This window comes from Camelus dromedarius, chromosome 16 (assembly GCF_036321535.1).
Source record: "Camelus dromedarius isolate mCamDro1 chromosome 16, mCamDro1.pat, whole genome shotgun sequence".
Lineage (NCBI taxonomy): Eukaryota > Metazoa > Chordata > Mammalia > Artiodactyla > Camelidae > Camelus > Camelus dromedarius.
Window position 1 is genome coordinate 21,987,799 of NC_087451.1, and position 22,572 is coordinate 22,010,370.

General features: G+C 45.8%; 1 protein-coding gene across 1 annotated transcript in view; it reads left to right on the forward strand.

Annotated features, from left to right (window-relative positions):
• The window catches only part of DNAH9 (dynein axonemal heavy chain 9), a 273,515-nt gene that overhangs the window by 27,677 nt on the left and 223,266 nt on the right, over positions 1 to 22,572 (forward strand). The window contains exons 7-15 of the mRNA XM_064495271.1: positions 812 to 979; positions 2,670 to 2,786; positions 5,310 to 5,460; positions 8,046 to 8,160; positions 11,283 to 11,351; positions 13,020 to 13,146; positions 14,454 to 14,709; positions 15,628 to 15,869; positions 20,880 to 21,015. Coding sequence (XP_064351341.1) covers positions 812 to 979; positions 2,670 to 2,786; positions 5,310 to 5,460; positions 8,046 to 8,160; positions 11,283 to 11,351; positions 13,020 to 13,146; positions 14,454 to 14,709; positions 15,628 to 15,869; positions 20,880 to 21,015 — 1,381 coding nt within the window. The remainder of the gene's footprint in view (positions 1 to 811; positions 980 to 2,669; positions 2,787 to 5,309; positions 5,461 to 8,045; positions 8,161 to 11,282; positions 11,352 to 13,019; positions 13,147 to 14,453; positions 14,710 to 15,627; positions 15,870 to 20,879; positions 21,016 to 22,572) is intronic.

Sequence of the window (22,572 nt, forward strand, 5' to 3'; positions counted from 1 at the left end):
AAGGTGAAGCAGCTCCCGTGACTCTGGAGGGGCTCCTCCCCAAGGCTCTAGGTTGTGCTGTCCCCCCTCACTTAATCCTGAGCACAGCTGGGACACCGCCACCTCTACAGTGACAGTAATGGGCTCTCACTGCGTGTTTGTTCTGTGCCCGGCACCGGCCAAAATCCCAAGCCCCCACTGACTTGGTTCACTCTCACTGTTACTTTCCCGTCACAGATGCAGACGCCCAACACATGGATGTCAGGTGGTTGCCCACAGTCACCCAGCGGGCCACATGGTCTCCCGCACTGTGTACGCTTGGCGAGGGCACCCTGCAGATTTCTTTCCTGGCAAAAGTCGTTGCTGAGAATGTTGGTGCCGCCCTCTGGGCTTGTCCTCGGGACTGAAGGGTCCACTTTCCTGTCCATATCCTCTGAGACAGCTGTCACTCCAGGACCACGTAACACGGTCCATTTGAAATTGATGTTTTAAATGGGTATAGGGCCACCAACCATGTAAATAATGTTTTTACTATTATATTTTATTGCTCAGTAGAGAACACAGAAAGAGGCTGAAACAAATTTGATTTATGTGTGTGGGGGTGAATTTTACTTATTGGAATCTTCTCTTTGATACCAAGTTTAACCAAGAGTTATCTCTACCAACCCAAACTAATAATAAGGTTACAAAACCAATCAAGCTTCACATTTTCCTAAGCAACCACCACCCCCATATGATTTCCATCCCTTCCCATACGAATTTGAGCGTCAATCAGCTGTTGTCATCATCATCATTATTATTATTTTAACTCTGTTGCAAATTGTCTTTATAGGGGCTTCTGAAGACAACTTTGGATTTCCACAAATTGGTAAAGCTTGAGTTCAGTGGCATCAGAGGGAATGCCCTGAGCCAGCAGGCCCAGCAAATGTACAGCGAGTTTGAAGAGATATACAGGGTCTTCTCAGAGTCTTCCTATGACTACTTGGACCCCCAAAGCATGGTAGGGCTTGGAAGGGCCAATTTGCAAGCTTTGTCTCTTTCTCACATATCTGCAGCCTGTAGGCGCTGGGTGTTCACTTGCATTTTCCCTGTGCACTTTCTTTGGCTCTGTGGTCCCTGTGGTTTTATCAGCAGAGACCGCTCTTAATTATTCTTTGTGTCAGAAGAGAGATCAGGGGAGGGCCTTTTCCAAATGCTGACTGCTCTGGACTGATGATACCCAGGGTTTCAGAGATGCTGAGATGGGCATGTGATGATGGTGGAGGCTGTGGTCACCCTGCTGCTCCCAAAGCTGTAAGCTTTGAGCTATGTGAAGGCAGGCACACCTGGGCAGAATTCATTTGCGGCCTGGGGAGGCGTAGGGGTAAGTGAAGCAGCAGCCTAGTTTTTCTGGTCAGGCCCGGGTTCCCAGGGGAGTACTCAGTATGAGGAAAGGGCCAGAGTTGCATTTTCCAGGATTGGGACAGAGGAGCCCACATCTCCTGCTACCCAGGAGAGCTAAGACCTGAGTGTCCAAGCCTACAGGAAACAAAAAGAAGCAAAACAGTACAGAAACAGGGGATGGAGCTCCCTGAGAATGGAATGGCTGAATTCCAGGAGAAGGGATTTTTAAGAGTATTTGAGGGGAAAGGAGAAGGAAATTAGAGCAAGAATCTGCTCTGAGCATCTTCAGATGTCATGTCTTAGGGGCGCGGGGAGGTGTTAGTTGGCCAAACCCAGGAAATGTCACTTTCTAAAAATTCCATTAGTCTAAAGTAGAAAAAAGAAAAAAAGGTGAAGTACAAAGCAGGACATATACCTTGTGCTTGCTGCCGTGTAATAACAGAGCAAAACGGAATCCTGCATGCAGGGAAACATCCTGCAAGGTCAATGTGGTTGCTTTTGGAAACTAGAAAAATACTATGTTTTCCAACTTTTCTTTGTCTTTTCACAAGTATACGCATTACTATTGTAAAGCAATAATAGGAAATAAGCATTCCACAACTTGGACATTTGAGTTAACAGTTTCTCTGAAAATTGCTACATTTGAAGAAAGAGAACACGCTTTGGGTTGCCGGGGAAAATACAATAGTTGGGGCATGCTTATACCAAAAAAAAAAAAATTTCATTGTTGATCTGAAATTTAAAGTGAACTGAGTGTCCTGTATTTTTGCTAAATTTGGCAATCTTAGGAACAATGGCTAGCTGCTGTCTTAAGCAATTAAAGTATAGTTAGAAGAAATAGTGTATACTAGTTTAATTAGCTTACTCTCCTCTTCATGTCCAGATCAGTTTGTTTACACTGAAAAAAAAAATGGATTTTCACTTGGAGGAAGAAGGGAAGGAGGTGGTAATGTTGGAGCAGCCCTATTGCTGGGGCCGTTGGTTGCTGAGGTGGCTTTCGGGTGGCAGGAGCTGGCGCTGCGGGTGAGAGAGAAGGGGCTTCAGGAGGTGGAAGATGGGGCACAGGAGGGAGGTGACAGGGTGTCAGCCTCACGTCTCGTTACGTTTTGCCTGGTGTCTAGGGGGAAAATGCTGCAGTAATAGGGTCGCTGTCTACATTGGGAAAGAACTAAGTCATGCCCTGGCTAATTGTAGAAAATTAAATCCTTGGTACAACCAGTTGAAGTACACAGGTTACTAGTAAAGAGCATAGTGGGACTGGTCTTCAGAAAATCATGTATTTTAATGCTCATACGATATCTTTTCAGAAATTTGAAAATGACGTCTCTGAGTTTAATAAGAGAGTAGAAGATCTTGACCGAAGACTGGGGACCATCTTTATTCAAGCATTTGCTGAGGCACCTGGTTTGGAGCATGCCTTCAAGGTTTGTACAGCAGGGGGCTGCCTCTGTGCTCCACTCTCCCCACCCTCCCAGAGGAGGGCGGGCACACTCTTCCAACGTTCTGTTCCTGCAGAGAGGAACCATCCCGCCCCCTAGTCTAGTAGAGCCCCATCCTGGGAGTCCTGCCGAGGGGCTGCAGTGCTGGGCTTCCCAGGTTGATGGCGGACGTGTTTCTGAAAACATGACGATGTAAAAATGCTTTCAGTTTCTTCAGGAATGCTCTCTGTGGGCCTTATCTGCAGGGTATCCATTAAAAGCCAAGGGTCACCACCCTGAAGCCGTGGCTCTGTTGGGTATTTATCCACTGCCGTCAGCTTGATTCAGGCTGGGGCAAACCACTCGAGAATAAGTAACTAGAGTGAGAAGACGTGCGCCCTGGGTTGGCCAGATCAGGTGGTACAAGAATGTGGAGGGGGAAGGCTTAGGAGGATGAGTAGATAAGTGACTACATAAGTGAGAAAGCTGGGCCCTGAGACATGAAGACTAGTGGAACATGACAGATCTTCCACGAACTATGAAGAGACTTACTCTGTAAAGCCTTAAGGATCCGAACTGAGACTAATCAGCAGAAGTTACAAGGAGGCAGATTTTTGGCTCAGTAGAGGAAAGAGGTTTCTGTTAAAGCTATTTAGAGATGGAATAGACTTCCTTGAGAAGTAATTAAGTTTCCAGTCACTGAACATGTCCAAACACAGACCGGGTGACGGGTGGGACACTTGCAGAAGACGATGGGTGGATCCTCGCTCTTCTGGAACACTGGGTAACCCAGATGGGCTTCGCCTGCCATTGAGTGAATATATTTATATATATTTTTTCATTTATTCAAGACTATACATATTATTAATAAATACCTGCCATTCCATAACTCATATGGGAAGGCTTTTAGAATTTCTCTCTCAAATCATTTGAAATAGTTGCAAGAAAATGGCTTATATGTGTCTATAAATAACCCCACTTGCCATGTTAACTGTCATGGCTAATTGGGATGTTACCACCCAGACAACTGGTGAAGCTGGAACTCCATTTCCACCTTGAGGATGTTCAGCCCTATCCCTGCCTCAGATCCTTGTGTGCTGTGGAGTCTTCAGGGGATCTCACATGTACCTTCTGTTCTGTCTTTGAAATCATTGTGTCTTTGCTACCTGTCTGCAGGCTCCCTTAATAATGTCGCTTGCCCAGGGAGGTGCTGTGGGAGTCTTACTATAGGTCTTCCGATGATCCCCACCATGAAAGCATCTATGTTATGCCAAGGGCATATCCCTCTGGGTTCCAAAGACTCCAGTCCTTGATTTTCATGGCAGAGTAGGATTCTGGGCAGAAGTAGAAAGAGATTTCCAACTTTGCACACCCTTTGCTGCCAGGTCCTGAAGGCAGCACTGCTCATACCCAGAGTTGCAAGGCTCTCACAGAAACAGACCCTTTATCTCCAGGCCACGACTCCTCTTCTCAAAGGGTTCCCCCCCCGCCCATGGGACCTGATAGGAAAACCACAGCCACTCAGTCCCCTCTGCCTGCTTGGTTTTTCTCTTTTTGGTCATTTCACCAACAGGAAAACCAAAGCCCTTCCCTCCTCTTTCAGCCAAAACAAAAGCTCCAGTGCATAGAACTTCATGCAAAGAAGTGCCTTTTCAGGGTTGGGGAGTAGGGGCTGGAGAGAGCCCCTGAGTCCAGACACCCCGTTACTGCTGTAAGACCATCCGACCACTAGGTGTGCCTCAGTGGACATGGCCACAGAGGGTACGTCCAGGTCAGGGAACGGGTGCAGCCTGGCTGCCGTGGTCTCTTGGCTCACATCTCTGTACCTCCCAGCAAGACATTTGAGCCAGAACTCGGTGGAGACCTGCTCTCTTACACCTCCCTGGAGAGAGAGCTGCTTTCTGTTGCCTGCAGAGATTGGGTAATTTTTGATGGAGGTCAGAGTGGTCCTAGAAGTCAGGCATTGGTGCATCCTAAGTGCAGCCGGAGTCTTCCATGACCTTGTGTCAAGGCAGCATCGCAATCAAGAGAAACATGACCTAGCAACCAAGAGGTGATTAAAAGCACTTCACATCTTGATCCCACTGCTCTCACCAGGGGATTAGGGCAGTTGTGATGCACAGGAGACAGCTCCGAAGTCTCCTCTCAATCACCACCTTCTCAGAAACCTTTTTCTTGCCCCCACTCTCAAATTTTAGCCCTCCCCATTCTCCCCAGCACGCAGCCCATTTAGCTTCTTTCTTCTCCCTCATCACCACTTTGTTTCACCCCCTTCCAGGTTCCTACAACATGAGAGGGTCTGGTAGGTGATTCGACACACAGGAACCCCTCCTTAAGAAACAAAGGTGAGAGGGATAGACCATGAATGTCTGCCGAGTAATAATTATTGATCCAGTTGCACATAACGACTTTTGACCCTCTTACATTGGTGGACAGACATATGAAGGAAAAACCAGGATACAAGATACATGTAACCTTGGAAAGGTTGAATCTGTGACTTTTTCTCTTCTCCCTCTGCCTCCTCTGCAGCTGCTAGACATAGCAGGAAACCTCCTGGAAAGACCGCTGGTAGCACAGGATGTGTCCGACAAATACCTGGTGCTCATTCGCATGTTCAGCGAAGACCTGGATGCCGTGAGGGTAATCTACAGTCAGCGTGTCCAGGAGGAGGCAGAACTTGGTAGGCTTGTTGTCTGGGGATTTGGGTAGGGGAACATCTCCTCTGTTTTTGTTACATGTCCCCTGTGGATCTAGGACATTCTCCAAAAGTACAGCCTTCTTGCTTGAAATTCCAGACTGTCTTGGATGATTGTAGAGTTCACTGAACTGTGCCTTTCTCTGTGTCTGCGGCTGAGATGGGCAGGCTGGCCCATAGCAGTGAAGTCCTGACCACTGCCTCTGGTCAGTTGAGACCTCAGCATGATGTACGCGCTGACCCTTGATTAGTGTCGCCACACTGATTACTCATCAATGTACCTCAATTCCACAGTAGATTTTTACATGCCTGAGGAAGGTTTCTCATTCCTTCCAATGCCGCAGCAACCATGCTTTTAGAAGGAGGAACCAGCAGGAGCCCAACAAAGAGCAGTAGCACATCGAGGTGTGACGTCTCCATCTTTATCGCAGTTCTTAGTTGCCCTGTCTCGTCTGTTTGAAAGTCAGTTCAGCTTTGCCAACATTTCTTGAGTCCTTGCAATATGCAGGGTGCGTTTGTGGGCACCATATGTAGAGGCAGGCCAGGGTAAGGGCTAGAAAAATTAATCTTAAAAGGCGGTTCTTCGAGGAGCATGACTGGCATGAACAGAGTTAACAGTAACACACAGCAGGATGTAAGTCGTGCTCTATTTGAGTTATAAAGAACTGTAACAAAACAAGATGAATTTGGCTGGGAGGTTGGAGGTAGAGTTTATGGAGAAGGTAGCCTTCAACTGGACCCTGAAAAATGGGGAGACAGACAGCCAGGGAGAAGAGGCAACAGCTTTCAAAGCAAAGGCAGGAAGGATGTGGAAGGTGACCAGTTGGACCTGCCTGTGACCAAACAAGGTATATAGAGGGAGATCAGCTCAGCTGTGCAGTTTGGGGCCAGGTTGTGAAGTGCTCTGAGCACCATATTAAGGAATTTGGAGTTCATTTTCCAGGCAATAGGAAATTTTCAAAAGTTTTTAAGCAATGGAGTGGCAGGACCACTATTTCAATAAACTGGTTTCATAGTGAGGTCATGAAGAATTCCTTTCACCTTGGGAGTCATCCCAGAAATTCTGTTGGCCTCGCTCTACGTGGGACCATCCTCATCCATTCTCACTTTCAGATGCAGAGTTTGAAAAGTGTCTTCAGAATTATACTGATTTTCTATTGCTGCATAACAGATGACCACAACCTTAGTGGCTTCGAACAACACCTGTCTTTTTGCTCACAGTTCTGTAGGTCAGCAGCCCAGTTTGGTGTGCCTGGGTCTCCACTCGGAGTATCTCAAGGCTGCAATCAGTCAACTGGGCCGAGTTCTTATCTGGGGTCTCTGGGGGTGGGGTGGGGGAGGGAATTCACATCTAAGCTCATTTCTGTTGATAGAATCCAGTTGCTTGTGACTGTAGGCCTGAGGTCCCCATTCCCTGGTTGGCTGTCAGCCAGGGGCTGCTCTCAGAGATTAGAAGTCCTCCCATTCCTACCACATAGCCACCTCCATCTTCAAGCCAGTAATGGCACACTGAATCCTACTCCGGCTTGAAATCTCTGACTTCCCCTTCTGCCAACAACCAGAGAAAACTCTGCTTTTAAAGGGCTCGCCTGGTTATGTCAGGCCCACTCAGGGTCATCTCCCCTTTGCCACATAACGTAACATCATCACAGGAGAGACATCACATCATATTCTGTTTCCACCCACACTTAAAGAGGAGGGGATCATGCAAGGGTGAGGGTCTTCGGGTATCATCTCAGAATTTTGCCTACCATAGAAGCCAAGTAGAAAATGACAGTATTGGGCCCAGGCTGAGTGTGAGACATCAGGGAGTGGTGGGGTCCACAGTCAGCTAAAGGGAAGACCACTATTCAGTGCCAGTTGTTAGTTAGAAATGGTGGCTGATGGCTGCCAGATCTTCCCATTTTATCAGAGAAGCTAGAAATAGATTTTTTCCTAAAAATGAATTCTCACAATTGTTAAATTTTGACAACTAATTATAAGCAAACAAACCCACTGTGTGAACTGAAGAAGGACTATCCAGGCTGTGCTAACTCTGGTCAAGTGCTTTGAAACCCACATGGCCTGTTTCATACATAACCTTACAGAATTGTCAAAGAAACCCTGGAAGTTAAGCAGGAACGATACTACTCCCATTTTATAGATGAAACACTGAGGCCCTGAGAGATTAAGTTGTCTCTTTTAGGCAGTGTGTCTTATCCCTGACTGTACAATAAAATCACCTTGAGTACTTTTGAAGATACTGATGACCAGGCCCCATGCAGACCAGTCAGATCGGAATGGCTTGTGGGCCGGGGGAGGAGGGAGCAAGCATCAGTATTTTTAAAAAAGCCCCAAGTGATGCTGAAGTGCAGTCGGGTTGAAAGTCACTGGTGTGCAGTCACTCTTCCTTACCCCTTGGCAGGACACGGCGATGTCGTAGGAACTCCCATCTCAGTGTGGGCCTTGGCTGACTGCAGCAGGTGGAGGTAGGAGAGGCAGAAGAGGAGAAAGTGGCAGGAGGTGTTCAGGGGTTGGAGCGGGTCTCAGGGCTGGAGGCTCACGTCAGTCTGGCTGTGCTGCATCCCCAGGGTTCTCCTCTGTGCACAAGAACATGCCCGTGGTGGCCGGGGGGCTCCGCTGGGCGCAGGAGCTGAGGCAGCGCATCCAGGAGCCCTTTGACAACTTCAGACGCATGACACACCCGTGAGTATCTCCTAAGTTCGTCCTAGGCTTCTGCTTCTGCTCTGGATTTTGAGCATGGTAGCAATGTAAGTCACTCACTGAGGCTTGAAAATCATCTTCATTGCTTTCCATTTCCAGCAGTCATCCTGTGTCTTAGCCCGTTCAGGCTGCCATAACGGAATATCATGGATGGGGTGGCTTATATCAGAAGTATCAGAAATTTCTCTCTCCCAGTTCTGGAGGCTGGGAAGTCCAAGATCAAGGTGCCGGCAGGTTTGGCGTCTGTTGGGGAGGACCTGCTCCCTGATTCACAGATGGCTGTCTTCTCACTGGTCCTCAGACACGGCAGAGGGGATGGAGAGCTGTCTGGGGTCTCTTGTGTACTGGCTGTTACCCATTCATGAGGACTTCACCCTCATGACCTAATCACCTCCCAGAGGCCCTGCCTTAGAGCTCATTATGTGAATTTGGGAAGGACACAGACATTCAGTCCATAGCAAGCAGGCACCTGTTGGCCAAGCAGCAGTGAGACGGATGCGTTTGGACTGATGGTGGGTCCGCTGGTGTGGAGTGAGGCTTGCTGGACCACAGGCTGGCTCCTGCTCCTCCACGGGAGTGCTCGTTTCTGGAGGAAGATGAGTCAGGGTTTTCAAGCTCTTCGGGTTCCTCCGCACAGCTCCTCTAACACGACGGCTCTTTGCTGCTGAAGCTGCTGGAAGATAATGGAGCTCAGTGTTTCCTGCAGCATGGTGTGAGGACCTTGTATAACAGAACACCCTGGTTGCTTGCTAATGATGCAGATCCCCAGGCCTCGCCCCTTACCTGCTAAATCCAAATCTCAGCAGGATGGTGCCCGTGAGGCTATTCCTTGGCAAGCTCTCCCCATGACTCTGACTGTGACCAGGTTTGGAAACCACTGGCCTACCTCACAGCTCTTCCCGGGGATCCCCTAGCCATAGGAAGCTTAGCCCTGAGTCCAACTGAGCCTCCATCTCCTCAACATGCCCCCCAAGGTGGGAGGGAGAAGACATGTGAATGGGTGGGGAGGTGGCCGGGCCGCTCTGAGGAATGTGGACTGCGGTGGCAGGCTTGGAGGCACGCAGGCAGGGATTCACAGGGGTGCTCTTGGGAACAGCCCCTGTGAGGGGGGGAATGGGATCCGGCAGAGGGGGACGTTGAGCTGCAGCACAGTTGCACATAGACCTGAGCCCATCTGTGGGGAAGTCTGGCCCTTTAGGATTGCCCAGCCTTTGTACCCCCACGTCAGCTGGTCATTCGAAGTGTGCTGTCGGGGGCGGTGGGTGGAGGAGTGAGAGGCATGGCTTTGGGCGGGGAGGCGGTCTCTCCGTTTGGCTGAGGCTGTTCTCAGAGGGTGATGCAGCTGTGTCTCATCAGCAGGGAGCATGCCTCTTCCTGGTGGAGGGAGATTGGAGGTGCGGTCCCGAGAGGGCATCTGAACGGCCCCCCACCACATCCTCCACAGTGCCCATGGAAATTCCCGCTTGCTTTAAAAATGAATTCACACTTGTGTGTATACTCTATAATATGTGTGTGTGAAAGGGTTATTAAAAACGTTTTCGATTCCTCGCCACGAGGTGAAGGGGAATCTATGGGGAGTTTGATGCACTTATTCCTGGGTCTTCTCAAGCCTTCTTGGCAACTGCCAGGGGCTGAGGTGTGAGAGGCCGCTCTCTCCTCTCTCCTCGTTGTTTTCTGGAGAGAAACTGAGATCTGGGGTTAGGAGACCCCAGGGTTTGTGAGGGGAGGGCTGGTCTGAGCCCGCCCACCTGGTCTGAGGCCCTGAGGCCCTTTCCACCAACCCTCGCTGCCCTGCAGACACTACGCTCCTCCACCAGGGAAGGGGAACAAGCAACTGGGGAAAATGCCAGGAAATCCAGTGCTTTCTCTGCAGGCATGAGGGCTTACGTCGAAGCTAGAGGCTCAGGGGACCGTGTGAAGAAACCTGTGCTGGTTTAAATAGCAAATGGGCTTTAAGAGTCTTTGCAATAAGCTGCCTCATTTTGCTAGAAGAACAAATCAAACAGACCCTCCAACACAGTTAGTGTGAAGGTTTCTGAAAATTACAGATATTTCACCAACTTTCCCAGGAGCTGGACTCCCATTTTGTGTTGCAAAGAAGTGTCAAAACGGGGGGAGCAAGTGTGGGTAACAATGACTCCGGGGTCCTCAGTGGTACTGGGAAGCCTCTGGCTGTGTGTCTGTGTGTGTGAGCATGAGTGTGTGTGCATGTGTGTCTGCGTGTGCATGTATGTGCATTGTGTATGCTCACATCTTGGGATGCAGGAGGTGGGAGGGAACCTCAGATAAACATGTCAGTGAGCAGCGAGGCAGTTTCTCATCATATGTCCTGGATGGATTTCAGAGAAGGGGAAAAAAAAAATATATATATATATATATAAAGCTTTGCATGTAACAATACTTATATATGTGTGTGGGGAATGTATGTTTATTGTTACTTGATATATGCATTGTTATATACATATATAATGTTATATAGTTTTGTTATAATGTATAATGTTATATACAGTTTTGTTCCTAAATTCAGAAAATTGCAGCAGGTAGAATTTTTCTTTCATGTCTCAGTTTCCCTTCAGGTTTTTGAGAGACTTCATTTACCCATGCCTGACTGGCTCGGCCTGACTGGCTCGGCCAGGTTGGCGGGTTCGGGGATCCCCCGCGGGGAAGGTTCTGTCCTCTTCACCTGTGCGCGGCCTGTATCTCAGGCAGTGCAGGTGCCCTCTAGTGGTCCTTGGAGGATGTTCAGGAGGAAGAGAGCAGGCCTTGGGAAACAAGCCCAGGAAGCTAGTCCATCTCTTCTTTTTTTTAAAACATTTTTTATTGATTTATAATCATTTTACAATGTTGTGTCAAATTCCAGTGTAGAGCACAGTTTTTCAGTTATACATGAACATATATATATTCATTGTCACATTTTTTTCTCTGTGAGCTACCATAAGATCTTGTGTATATTTCCCTGTGCTATACAGTATAATCTTGTTTATCTATTCTACAATTTTGAAATAGTCCATCTCTTCTTTACAGGCTGCAGTTTGTTACTCAGATCATTATTTTGGACTTCTTCTAATTCAATGTCATTTCCCCCCTCTCTTTCATGTGGGTAGGTGCATGGAATCTGCCGAAGGAAAGCGCATGGCACAAAAATATGAAGATGTGTTCTCGTTGCTGGAAAAGTAAGCAGCTTCTGGGGCTGGATGGCTCTGCACCTTGCTTAGCCCCCTGCAGTGCCCTTCACGTTTCCCAGTTTGTGCAGGTTCCCTGGTGGCAGTGAACTGACGCTCTGTTTTATGTTAAAACCACGGTATCTGTGAGCACAGTGCTTCTGGGTCACTGGGCCTCTGGGGAGTGAAGCTCTATTCTAGAAACGGGCACTTTTCCAGTTTAGTTTTGTTGGGAGCGTGAACTTGGCAGAGCTAGAAGAAGTGGGGCACTCCCTGTGGCACCCCAAGGTCAGAGCCGCTGCTCCCCAAAGTGACAGTTTGTGCTGCACAAAGAAACATGAGTTTTAAAAACTGCTTCCTGCCCCTTTACAGAGAGAGCATAAGGATGCAAACTTTACGTAGGCTCTCAGTTGTTCCTTCTTCAAAGCTGCAGTAAGTCTTTGGGGTGCACGGCCCAGAAACAGCCCATTTCTTGCCTGCTGCCTCTGGCGTGTGCTCTTTGTCCTGATTCAGGAGAGTAGGACTGTGGTCATTATAGGTGTGATTGCACTGAGCACCATGTAGACTGACTAGTTGGTGGCACCTTCACCTGCCAGGTAACGCGAGTTCTATCCCTTCTGCTCCCTCAAGTCTGTCTCTCCTCTCTGTCCCCACCACCCACATCTTCACTGGAGACGGGAGCCTCTGAGGCCTGAACTGCTGCCCTGGCCTCCTAACCGTCTCCCTTCTCTGGACCTTTGTGCCTCAGTGCCCACACCGTTGCCCAATCCAGTACCGTCACCGCATCCCCTGTCTGGGAAGCCGCTCAGTGCCTCCCATCAGCTTCTTAATGTAACATGAAAAATGCTTCTTGATGTGGCCTTTGCCTCCCTCTCCAGCCTCAGCCTTTGCCCTCTGCTCCCTCAGGTGCACCGTCTACTCACCTTTCCCAGGACACAGCCTCCACCCTTTGTCCCCTTTTAGTGCTGAACCTCTGCTTATCCTCTGAGATTCAGTGAAGCATCACTTCAGCCCCTCCTCCAGGAAACCTTCCCTGGCGCCCTCCTCACCACCCCCACCCACCCGCCTACTGCTGCCATTCAAAGCCCAATGCCCTGTACATCTCCCTAGGATTGTACTACAGCGTTCTCTGCTGACCTGTGGTTCCACCATTAGCTGCATTTATCACATGGTGTTTATTCATTGTTTACGCTCCCGAGCACAGCATATAATAGGTGTTCGGTTGGTGTGTAATGACTGAACAGTGAGTGTCTGGGAGCTACGTGAAGACTAGTGTGAGAGCGAATCTCACCTGATAACTTCTAATAAGCGTTTACCGAGACTAACCACCACTTCCCTTATCCCCCCGAAAGACTGCATGATGCCTCTCTTTCTGCACTCCTCTGATTTAAGCTGTGCCACCTTTAGAAATGAGGGACCGCCTGCAGGAGCTCCCATGCCTGGCTGAGTCAAAGACTCTCACTTAAGGATGTGTTCAGGTATTTTACTAATAGCATCTCTTCAGTTCATGAGATATACATATTAAAGGTAGGCAGTTAGATATAGAGATGTTATTATATATGTATGTATATGTTTTATGTATATGTTCATATATAGAGAGAGATATCTTCAGTTAATCACTGCCAGGTTTTGGGAAGCAGGGTGGGTGCTTATAAGGTGACTATTGACTGATCTTCACAGGTACGAAACGAGACTTTATGAGGACTGGTGTCAAACAGTATCAGAGAAGTCACAGTACAGCCTTTCCCGGCCGCTTCTGAAACGTGACCCAGAGACAAAGCAGATCTCTGTCAACTTCAGCCCACAGGTGAGTCAGACAGTAGTAATGTCCTTTTGGCTTCTGAGGAGTTTCATTTGACTCTGCTGATTTTGAAGGCAAAAAGGCTTTTGATAAAAATATACAAAAGCTGCTCAGAAGAACTTGCACCTTGGATTTCCTTTGATTCCACGCAACAGAAAACATTGCAAAGTATCATTGGCCACTTAGTACCAGAGTCAACAGGGCCTACCTTGAATACCCACCACAGGTGCAGGCCAGTGACTGGATGCTGGGGGTCCACCAAGAGTAAGACCTGGTTCCTGACCTCCAGGAGCCCACACACTAGTTGGAAGCCAGAACCTCAGCATGTAAAAATCTGTCTTCATTAGGTAGCATATGATAAATCTGCAAAGAGTAGCTTTGGAAGAAAGCTACTAGATTAGTGGTTCTCCACCAAGGCAGTGTTGTCCCTCTGGAGACACTTTTGGTTGTCACGCATGGAGGGGGTGCCAGCAGCACACAGTGGGTAGGTACCAGGGATGCTCTGCTAACCTTCCTACAACGGACAGGATCGTGCCCTACAACGAAGAGTGTTTTGTCCAAAAATGTCAATGGTGTTGAGGTTGAGAAACCCTGCTTTAAATATCAGAAGGGTAGAAGACCAGTGTGGGCTGTGGCCACCATGGAAAGCTTAGTGTTAGAGAAAACTATAACCAAAAGTTAGTCCGTATACGGATGTACATCATTCAGCTTAAAAATTTAACACGAGATGTTGGCCACACTGAGCTAAAAGCAGTCTCCTGGTTCTATCTTGATGGCATGTCCTGTAGGAATGCAGCGTAGAAAGAGCTGAAAACTAAGCTGATAGCATATTGGGTTTTTTTGAGAAAATTCCAGTTTAAGTAGAGCATCAAGTCCCCGTGGAATAAAAGCCAATAAAGAGAGTTGGAAGACTCATTTCTTCGCTTTGACAAGATGATCCTCGTCCTTCCCACCCCCACCCTCCACAGACCTGGCTCAGGCAGCAGGAGCCTTTTGGTTTCACAGCCACGTGCCCAAAGCATCAAGGCAGAGCCCTCCCCTGCTGTCACTGGTCTCTTCTTTCTCAGGTTTTCCTCCTCTTGCTCTTTGTTTGTGATTCACAGATTCGGTAAACACTGGTGCTTTCTGATCGTCTTCCTTTTGCCTGATACTCAATTTCCCTTCTCAGAGAGTAGATTTAAGGGACCAGTAGGAGCAGAAGTTAAGAAGGGACCCAGGAGGCCTTTGGGCTCTGGGGTTTTCCAGTCCTGACCGACACTGCTGCTCCTCCTTGCCACTGAACTCGGGCCACTTTTGTCGATTCTTTCCTCCAGCTGACCTCAGTGCTGAAAGAAATGAGTTATCTTCAGCCCAGGCAGATGAAGCACATCCCTGAGACAGCAGCCGCCATGTTCTCCTCCAGGGACTTTTATCGGCAGCTTGTGGCCAATTTGGAGTTGATGGCAGATTGGTACAACAAGGTTACGAAAACTCTGCTAGAGGTGGAATTTCCATTAGTGGAGGAAGAGCTGCAAGATATTGATCTCCGCCTGAGAGCTGCGGAGGAGACTCTGAGCTGGAAAACAGAAGGTAACAGGGCACCACCTGGAGTCTGGGGAAAAGGTTGGGAGTCGAGGTTCTAATAAAGTTGGTAGAACCTCACTTTACTCCCCTGTTAATCTGATTTGGGTTTGAGCACGAGTCCATCCTCTCAGACATGTGTCCTAAGTAGAGAAGACAAGGAGGGCTTTTGTTCCTCTTCTGCCTCCTGTTTCTGTGGTTGGGAGATTCGGAAATCTTTGCTGCCACACACTGAGGAGGCTCAGAGTATGCATGAGCTGTCCCAGTCTCCAGCATATGTCAGGCACTCCATGAACGAGGATTTTTACTGTGTTATCATCATTACTTACTTTTTTCAACTGGACTGTAAACATCTTTTTTTAACTGAATTGTAGTCAGTTTGCAGTGTTGTGTTGATTTCTGGTGTATAGCATAGTGATTCATTTATACGTACACACGCACACACACACACACACACATATTCCTTTTCATATTCTTTTTCATTATAGGCCATTACAAGGTATTGAATATAGTTCCCTATGCTACACAGTAGGACCTTGTTGTTTATCTATTTTATATTGCACTGTAAACATCTTAAATGAGGGAACCATGCATTTACTTTTCTTGTGTCCTCCAGTTTAATTCAGTAAACTTTCGTTGATTGATTAACATGTGCAGGGTATCATGTGTGGGACTATGGGGAAATTATGAGATATGAGGGCTAGGGGAACATGGCCCAACTCTCAAAGAACTCGCGACCAGGGGCATGGTAAGGGGTGGCTTTTTGTTACAGTTAGGAAGGAAAAGGCTCTGATGATTGCAAACTAACCTGTGCAGACAAGTCTTATAAAACCCACAAGTATTAAATCCTTATCTCTCATAGCAACTGGACCCTTAGCTATACTACTGTAAGCTATTTCAATTAATTCTGTTTCTTCTGGGGAGCAGGCATTTGGGATTATGTCATTGAAATCACCAACAGTATTCGTGATCTTGAACAAAGAATTCAGAAAATTAAAGACAATGTGGAAGAGATTCAGAACATCATGAAAACATGGGTGACACCAATATTTAAGAGAAAAGATGGGAAAAAGGAATGCCTTCTTTCTATGGAAGATCAGCATGATCGAATGGAAAAATACTACAGTCTGATCAAAGAATCTGGCCTTAAGATTCATGCCCTTGTGCAGGTAATAACCAGCCTCTCAAACACAAACACCACAAGTACAGGGAAGGCACCAAGAAGCATGATTGGGTGCAAGAAGTGATTTGGAAATTAAAACAGTCAATAAATGCTGTGTCTTCTACAGTCAGGGATAGAAGTTGATACTTACAGCAAAAGAACTAAAACTGACAGAGGGAGTGCAAAGTCACGTTCTGGAATCAGTGTGTGAAAATTAATACTACGTAGTCACTAATGGTGACACTACTCAGTTTTCACATAACTTCACTCCCAGACCACACCCCAAGGGGGTAGAAGGAGATGCCAAGGACAAGATCCTAAATTATCTACTTTGCCCACACAAACTAATGTGGACCTCCGGTATCATCTTCACAGCCTAGCTCTTTAGAGCCTGTGGTGATGCAAGAGGACTGTGGTATCCCTGACTACGTTTGATAAAGAGAGGAGAAAATGCAGGGTGCTTCACATGGTAAGGCTCTGCCCTGCACTGTGATCAGGGCAACCTCATGTCCCATCATCCAAGACTGAACAAGGGAAAAGAGCTCTCAGTGGCCACCAGCTCCAGCCCTTCTGAAGTGGCCATAGGGCAGTTCTGATGGATTGATCTCATGTGCAGTCAGTAATGAATCACAGTCATTGTCTTTAGGTTATCTGTGATTTGAAGCACAATAAAATGTTGTGCTTTTGACCTTTTTATTTCCTTTATCTGTTGTCTAGTTCGTTAGTTTCTATTCTTCATTCTTTCTTTCTAGTTAATTTGGGATTAATTTGCTCACCTTTTTTCCCTAGCCTATAAGGGTAGAAGCTTAGGGTATTGATTTTAAGCCTTTCTTCCCTTTTAATTCAAACATTTGATGATATAAATTTCCCTCTTAGCAGTGCTTTAGTTGCATTCCACAAATTTGATCTACCTCATCTTCATTATTATTCAGTTTTAAATTTTTTCTCTTGTGATTTGTTCAGTATATTGTTTAATTTCCACATATTTGTGGCTTCTCAGGGTAGTCTAATGAAATTGATACCTAATTTAATTCCATTGTGGGCAGAGAAGATACTCTATATGTTTGGAATTCGTCTTGTTGTATGACCTAGAGTATGGTCTGTCTTATTGGATGTTCTTTGTGCAATTGACAATGTATTTATTCTTCCATTGTTGGACGTGGTGTTCTATAAATACCAGTTTGTTCAAAGTGGTTGATAATATTGTGCATATCACCTATATGATGTCTCAGTTTTTTTGTCTGTTTATTCTACCAATTACTAAAGGCAGAATGTTAAAATCTCCACCTATGATTTTGGATTTTTCTATTTAATCCTTTAGTTCTGTCAGATTTTTCATCAGGTATTTGAAGCTCTGTTAATAGGTACAAACACGTGTATAATTACTCTAACTTCCTGATGAATTGGCCACTTTATCACTATGAAATTATGTTTATTTCCCTTGTCTTAAAAGTCTATTTTATTCTGAGGACATTATTGCCTTTCCTTCCAGATTCACTATTCCTACTTCTTGCATCATCCATCTCTTTCCAGCATCTTACATCCATCCTATTTATTTCTTTGGACTCAAATTTCTTCTCTTAAATAGACAGCATATAGTAAGAACTTACTTTTCTACCTCTAACAATTCTGCCTGGTAATTGGAATGATTAGACTATTACACTTAATGTAAGCATTGGATTATTGGATTTAGCGCCACTACTTTGCCATTTGTTTTCTTTTTGCTTCATTTCTTTTTTGCTCCTCTACTCTTTTTGTCCCCTGTTCTTGTTATCAATTGTATATTTTCTAGTATTCTATTTTAGTTTCTCGATCGGAATTTCAGCTTTACCTTGTTGCATTACATCTGCAGCGGTTGTTCTAGGTTTCAGTAGGTCTCTTGAACTAATCACCTTCTACTTAGAATTTCTCCATGAAGTATAGGAACCTAGCAGCAATTCAAACTGCTCGGCCATCTTTTGTAGTGTTGGGTGTGTGTGTGTGTGTGTTTAGAAAAATATTTATAGTGTTTTGTCTTTACTGATATGTTTATTAGTTTCAAACTTGTTTTTCCTTTCTGTAGAACTGAGCTACCATCTGTGGTCGTTTCTCCTCAGCCAGGAGAATGTCCTTTAGTATTTCTTGCATTTCAGGTCTGCTGATGACACATTCTCTCAGTTCTTGTTTATCTGAAAATGTCCTTATTTCGCCTTTGTTTTTGGAGCGTTTCATTGAATATAACATTCTGTGTCGACAGTTTTATTTTTCTTTCAGAAGTCATTTTATTGTCTTCTATCCTCCAAGGTTTCTGATGAGAAGCCAGCCGTAATGTGTATCTTTGTTCCTCTCTATATAATGTACTGTTTTTGTCAGGCTGCTTTTAATAGATTCCTTTTAAATAAATTCTTTGTATTTTTTTCCATTTGACCATGATGTGCCTAAATAAGTTTTCTTTATATTCAGCCTGCTTGGAGTTTGTGAGTTCTTGAATCTGTTTTTTGCCAAATTTGGGGAATTTTAAATAAAATTATGACATTCTTGTCTGGTAATTCCAACATCTATATTATTTCCTGAGTTTTTTTTAATGTGAAGTAAGTTTATGTTTTTCACACATAAAATAAATCTAAGGAATAGACATTCCAGGATTGGTGTGACAGTTAGTTTCTCAGTCTGTCCTTAGTGATTATTTTCTCTCTTGGTAAAATGTCACATTTTCCTGCTTCTTTGCACATCTAGTAATTTTTTATTATGTTGTAGGCATGTTGGATGCCACTTTAAAATCTGGCTGTTATTTCCCTTAAAGAGTTGTGATTTTGTTTTGGCAGGCAGTTAAGTCACTGGTGGGTCAGCTCGATCCCAAGCTTTGTTTTAAGCTTTGTTAGGGAAAGTCTGAAGAGACCTTACTCTGGAATAGAGCTCTAACCCTAAAGCATTTCAGGTTCTCAGCTGAAATCCTAGGTTATCTGTGAGGTCTTGACAGAACACTGACATCTTCCAGCACTGTGTGACCTTCACAGTCTCCATTCAGCTTCGAGCCCCCAGTAACTGTTCTCTGCCTGGTCTTGGAGAGTCTTGTCCCAAATATGTGCGGCTTAATGCTCAGTCAGGGACTCTAGGGGACTCAGCAGCCTGAGCAGTCCAAAGCCCCAGTTTCTGTCTTTTCTTCCCAGCAGGAAGGATGCCCTGATTTAGGCCCACTTCCCTGTGCCATGGCTTCTGGAAGGTGCCTCTAGGAAGAAAGCCAGGTGGTTGTGAACGCACCTGGAGTATTCCCCTTCTTTTAAGGATCGCATCCCGTGCTGTTATCCAGTTACCCAAAATAATTATTTCTTGTATCCAGTTCTATAGTTGTTTGTAGCAGAAGGGAAAGTCCGATCTCATTCCTGTCTCGGCTAAAACCGGAAACTTGAGCTATTTCTTTTTAGTTTACAGAAAACTCCTATGTGTTTGCTCCTTGTTCTTTAGTAGATTTGCGGTAGAGAGGTGAAAGGTATAGATAGCTGTATTGATAGGGTGTCAGTAGGAAAGAGAGAGAACAATTCTACAAGGCAGTCATAAAGACTCAAAGTTTTTAACTATGGAAGCAAGCAGACGTACACAGGTTAGTAACACCCGAGAGCAGCTCTGTATTGTCACTGTGATGACTTGCATGATGGTGGACTTTCATTAAATCTTTAATCTACTTAGGAAGGAAAGGTGTAGGTAATGCATTTTTAAAATTTTAGAGTGTTGTTGTTTAAAAGCAGAATCATGAGTTGTTTTTTTTAACTTAGGCGGATTTATCATATGGTGGTATTTCCTAAAGGACTAAGTGTGAATCACCTGGAAAATTTACTTTTGCAGAGTAATAACTGCTTTCTTTGAAGACTTAAGATAAATGGAAAGTTGCTGTAAGAAGGCTGAATGATGAAAATAATGATGAGTAAATGGGACGTCTGTACCTGCTGCACCACTAGGTCAGGGACTGTATCACGTGACAGGGAGGGAGAAAAGGCCCGTGCATTAATTTCTGTGTGTGCGTTTCTAAGTCAATCAGTATGAGAAAGGTTTCTAGTTAATAATATTAAATGCCAACAACAAGAAACTCCAGCTCATTTCTAAGGATTATCCAGGAAATGCTTTACTTGCTGGGACACCAGATTTCTTACACATTTTGAATTATAATACCCTCTGCCCTTGGTGTTCCTTCCTCTGCCCGCCTTCACTTCTGCTCTGATGCAGCTCCCTCCAGCCACCGGCCAGCATCCATGAAGCCCACACTGCATCCATCAGCATGCCTCCTGGGAAGGTGGCCTGATCCATCCTCCTTTCTCTGGGAGAGGATGAGACACCACATTCCCCTCAGTGGTTAACTGTGTGTTCCTTTCAAGCAAGGCCTGTGCCCGTTGGACTGGATGGGTCTGATAAATGCGTGGAGGTGTACTTCATTTTCATGTTCTTTATTGTGCTTCACAGATATCGTGCTGTTTTTTTTTTTTCAATTGAAGGTTTATGGCAACCCTGTGTTGGGCAAGTTCATCAAGGCCATTTTTCCAACTACATCTGCTCACTTCATAGCTCTGTGTCACATTTTGGTAATTCTCACAGTATTTCAAGCTTTTAAATTAGTTTTATCCTTTTTATGGTGATCTGTGATTGGTAATCTTTGTTACTATTGTGAAAAGATTATGAGTTGCCAAAGGCTGAGGTGATAGTCAACATTTTTTTAGCAATAAAATATTTTTCAATTAAGGGATAAACATTCTTTTTTTAGACATAAAACCATTGCACACTTAATAGACTACAGTACAGTGTAAATATAACTTATATTTGCCCTGGGAAACCAAAACCTTTGTGTGACTGACTTTATTGTATATTCACTTTCTTGTGGTGGTCCGGAACCAAATCCACACTATCTCCCAGGTGCGTCTGTAATAGAACATTCTTCATAACAGTGCAGTTTTTATCCATGTGTTGTTTTCATTCCCATTAATGATGATAAGACCAATCCTCCCTTTTTATTAAACATGGTTTATATCCGTTCTTCTTTATCTTGCAGCAAAATCTGGGTCTTTTTTCAGCAGACCCGACCTCCAGTATCTGGAAGACTTACGTTAACTACATCGATGATATGTTACTGGATGGATTCTTCCTTGCCGTTGAGTGCTCCCTCAAGTACCTCCTGGAAAACACTGGTATTTACTGGCTTATGGATGTGGTTATTACTGGGAAGATAGCAGTAATAGCACCTGTCACGTTGCAGTGAAGTGCAGTTGAGTGCTCTGTGCCTCTTCCCAAAATGCTGTGAACTGTACACAGTAAAATAGCAAATGTATTGAGTTTCTCAACTGTTCAAAGATAAAAGACTTCTCTTTCTCCTAAACTCAGGTGATAAACCAGGCTCTAAGATAGCGAAGCCCATAGCAGAAGCAAACACGTAAAAGCTAATTCAGTCTAAATCAAGCTTCAGCGAGGAGGAGTGACTAAGCTGGAGCAGCGGGAGGCACCGCCGGTGATGGCAGCTTCATCTGGGCTTGACTCATGGCAGTGGGAGGGGGCGGTTTGTGCCTCCAAGCCTAATGTGCTCTAGCTCTGTAGCCTTTTGAAAACACAGGGAGCTTTTAGTAGCCAGCTTAAGTGGAAGAAACAGGAGTTTTTCTGTCTAAAAAGAGTCAGATGAGAAGCTGGGGGTGAGGGGGCTTTCAGAAGGAAAAGGACTGTTACAGAGGTAACGGGCATTCTTGGAATCTGTTGAAAGATAGCTAAGGTTTTAGCATTTATGGTTGATAACACTGGGTTCCGGTGCAGAGTCAAAGATTTTACAGTAGGGGCCAACCTCAGTTAGTAAGTGATGGGATGAAAAGGCAGAAGAGTTCAGGAATGAAGTTGAATTAAACCTTTCATATGCTGATAGATTCTAAGAAGCTTAGCAAGAGTGAAGGATAAGGTGAGGATGAAGGTGAGATGAGAGTCTGAGATGTCGAGTCCGACCTAAGAAAGAAATCAAATGCAGAGTTAAAACAGGTAGGTTGAGACCAGTGTCCAGACATCCAGGCCATGCCGGAGGACGCATGCAGACACCCAGGCTGAGAATGCAGAGAGGAGCAAGGCCAGCCCTGAGTGGAGCTCAGTTGGGCTGCCCCCACCTCCACCCCATGGTCTTGATAGGTGAAGTGACTCAGGTCAGAGGCAAGGTCTTTGCTTTCACAATGCAGGGTGCTCCAAATCAAGGAGATACAGCAGCAGGAAACAGCATAACCAACAGGTTGGGAAGTCACCTTCTAGAACCTGGGGGCAGGTAATCAGTACAGCTGGTTACAGGGGGAACACAGACACCAAGATTGGAGAGCTGGTTCCAAGGGACCAGTGCCAAAGGTGCTCATCTTAGTGAACTGACCATCCTCCTCTGATATTGGAGGTTGAGTGTCCTCATCACTTGGCCCTCCTCTCGAGATCTAGGAAGATGCCCCAGACACACTTGTGTGCAGGCACCGCACAAGAGATGGCCCCTAAATGTAGGGACTCACCCTAGGCCAGTGGCTATCCAGCTCTCCTGATGGGGGCTGTCCCATGTGTCACTTGCCCTCCTCGCATGGGAAGGAGAGCGTGGGAGCAGGAGGATGGGGGTGGGGGATGGTAGCCAAGTTACCTTCCCTCCGTGGAAATAAGAGGGGAGGGAAACACATTTTCTTCACAATATAGGATGGGCATGAGCTGGCTTAGTAGCTGCCTGAGCTGAGGAGCTATAGATA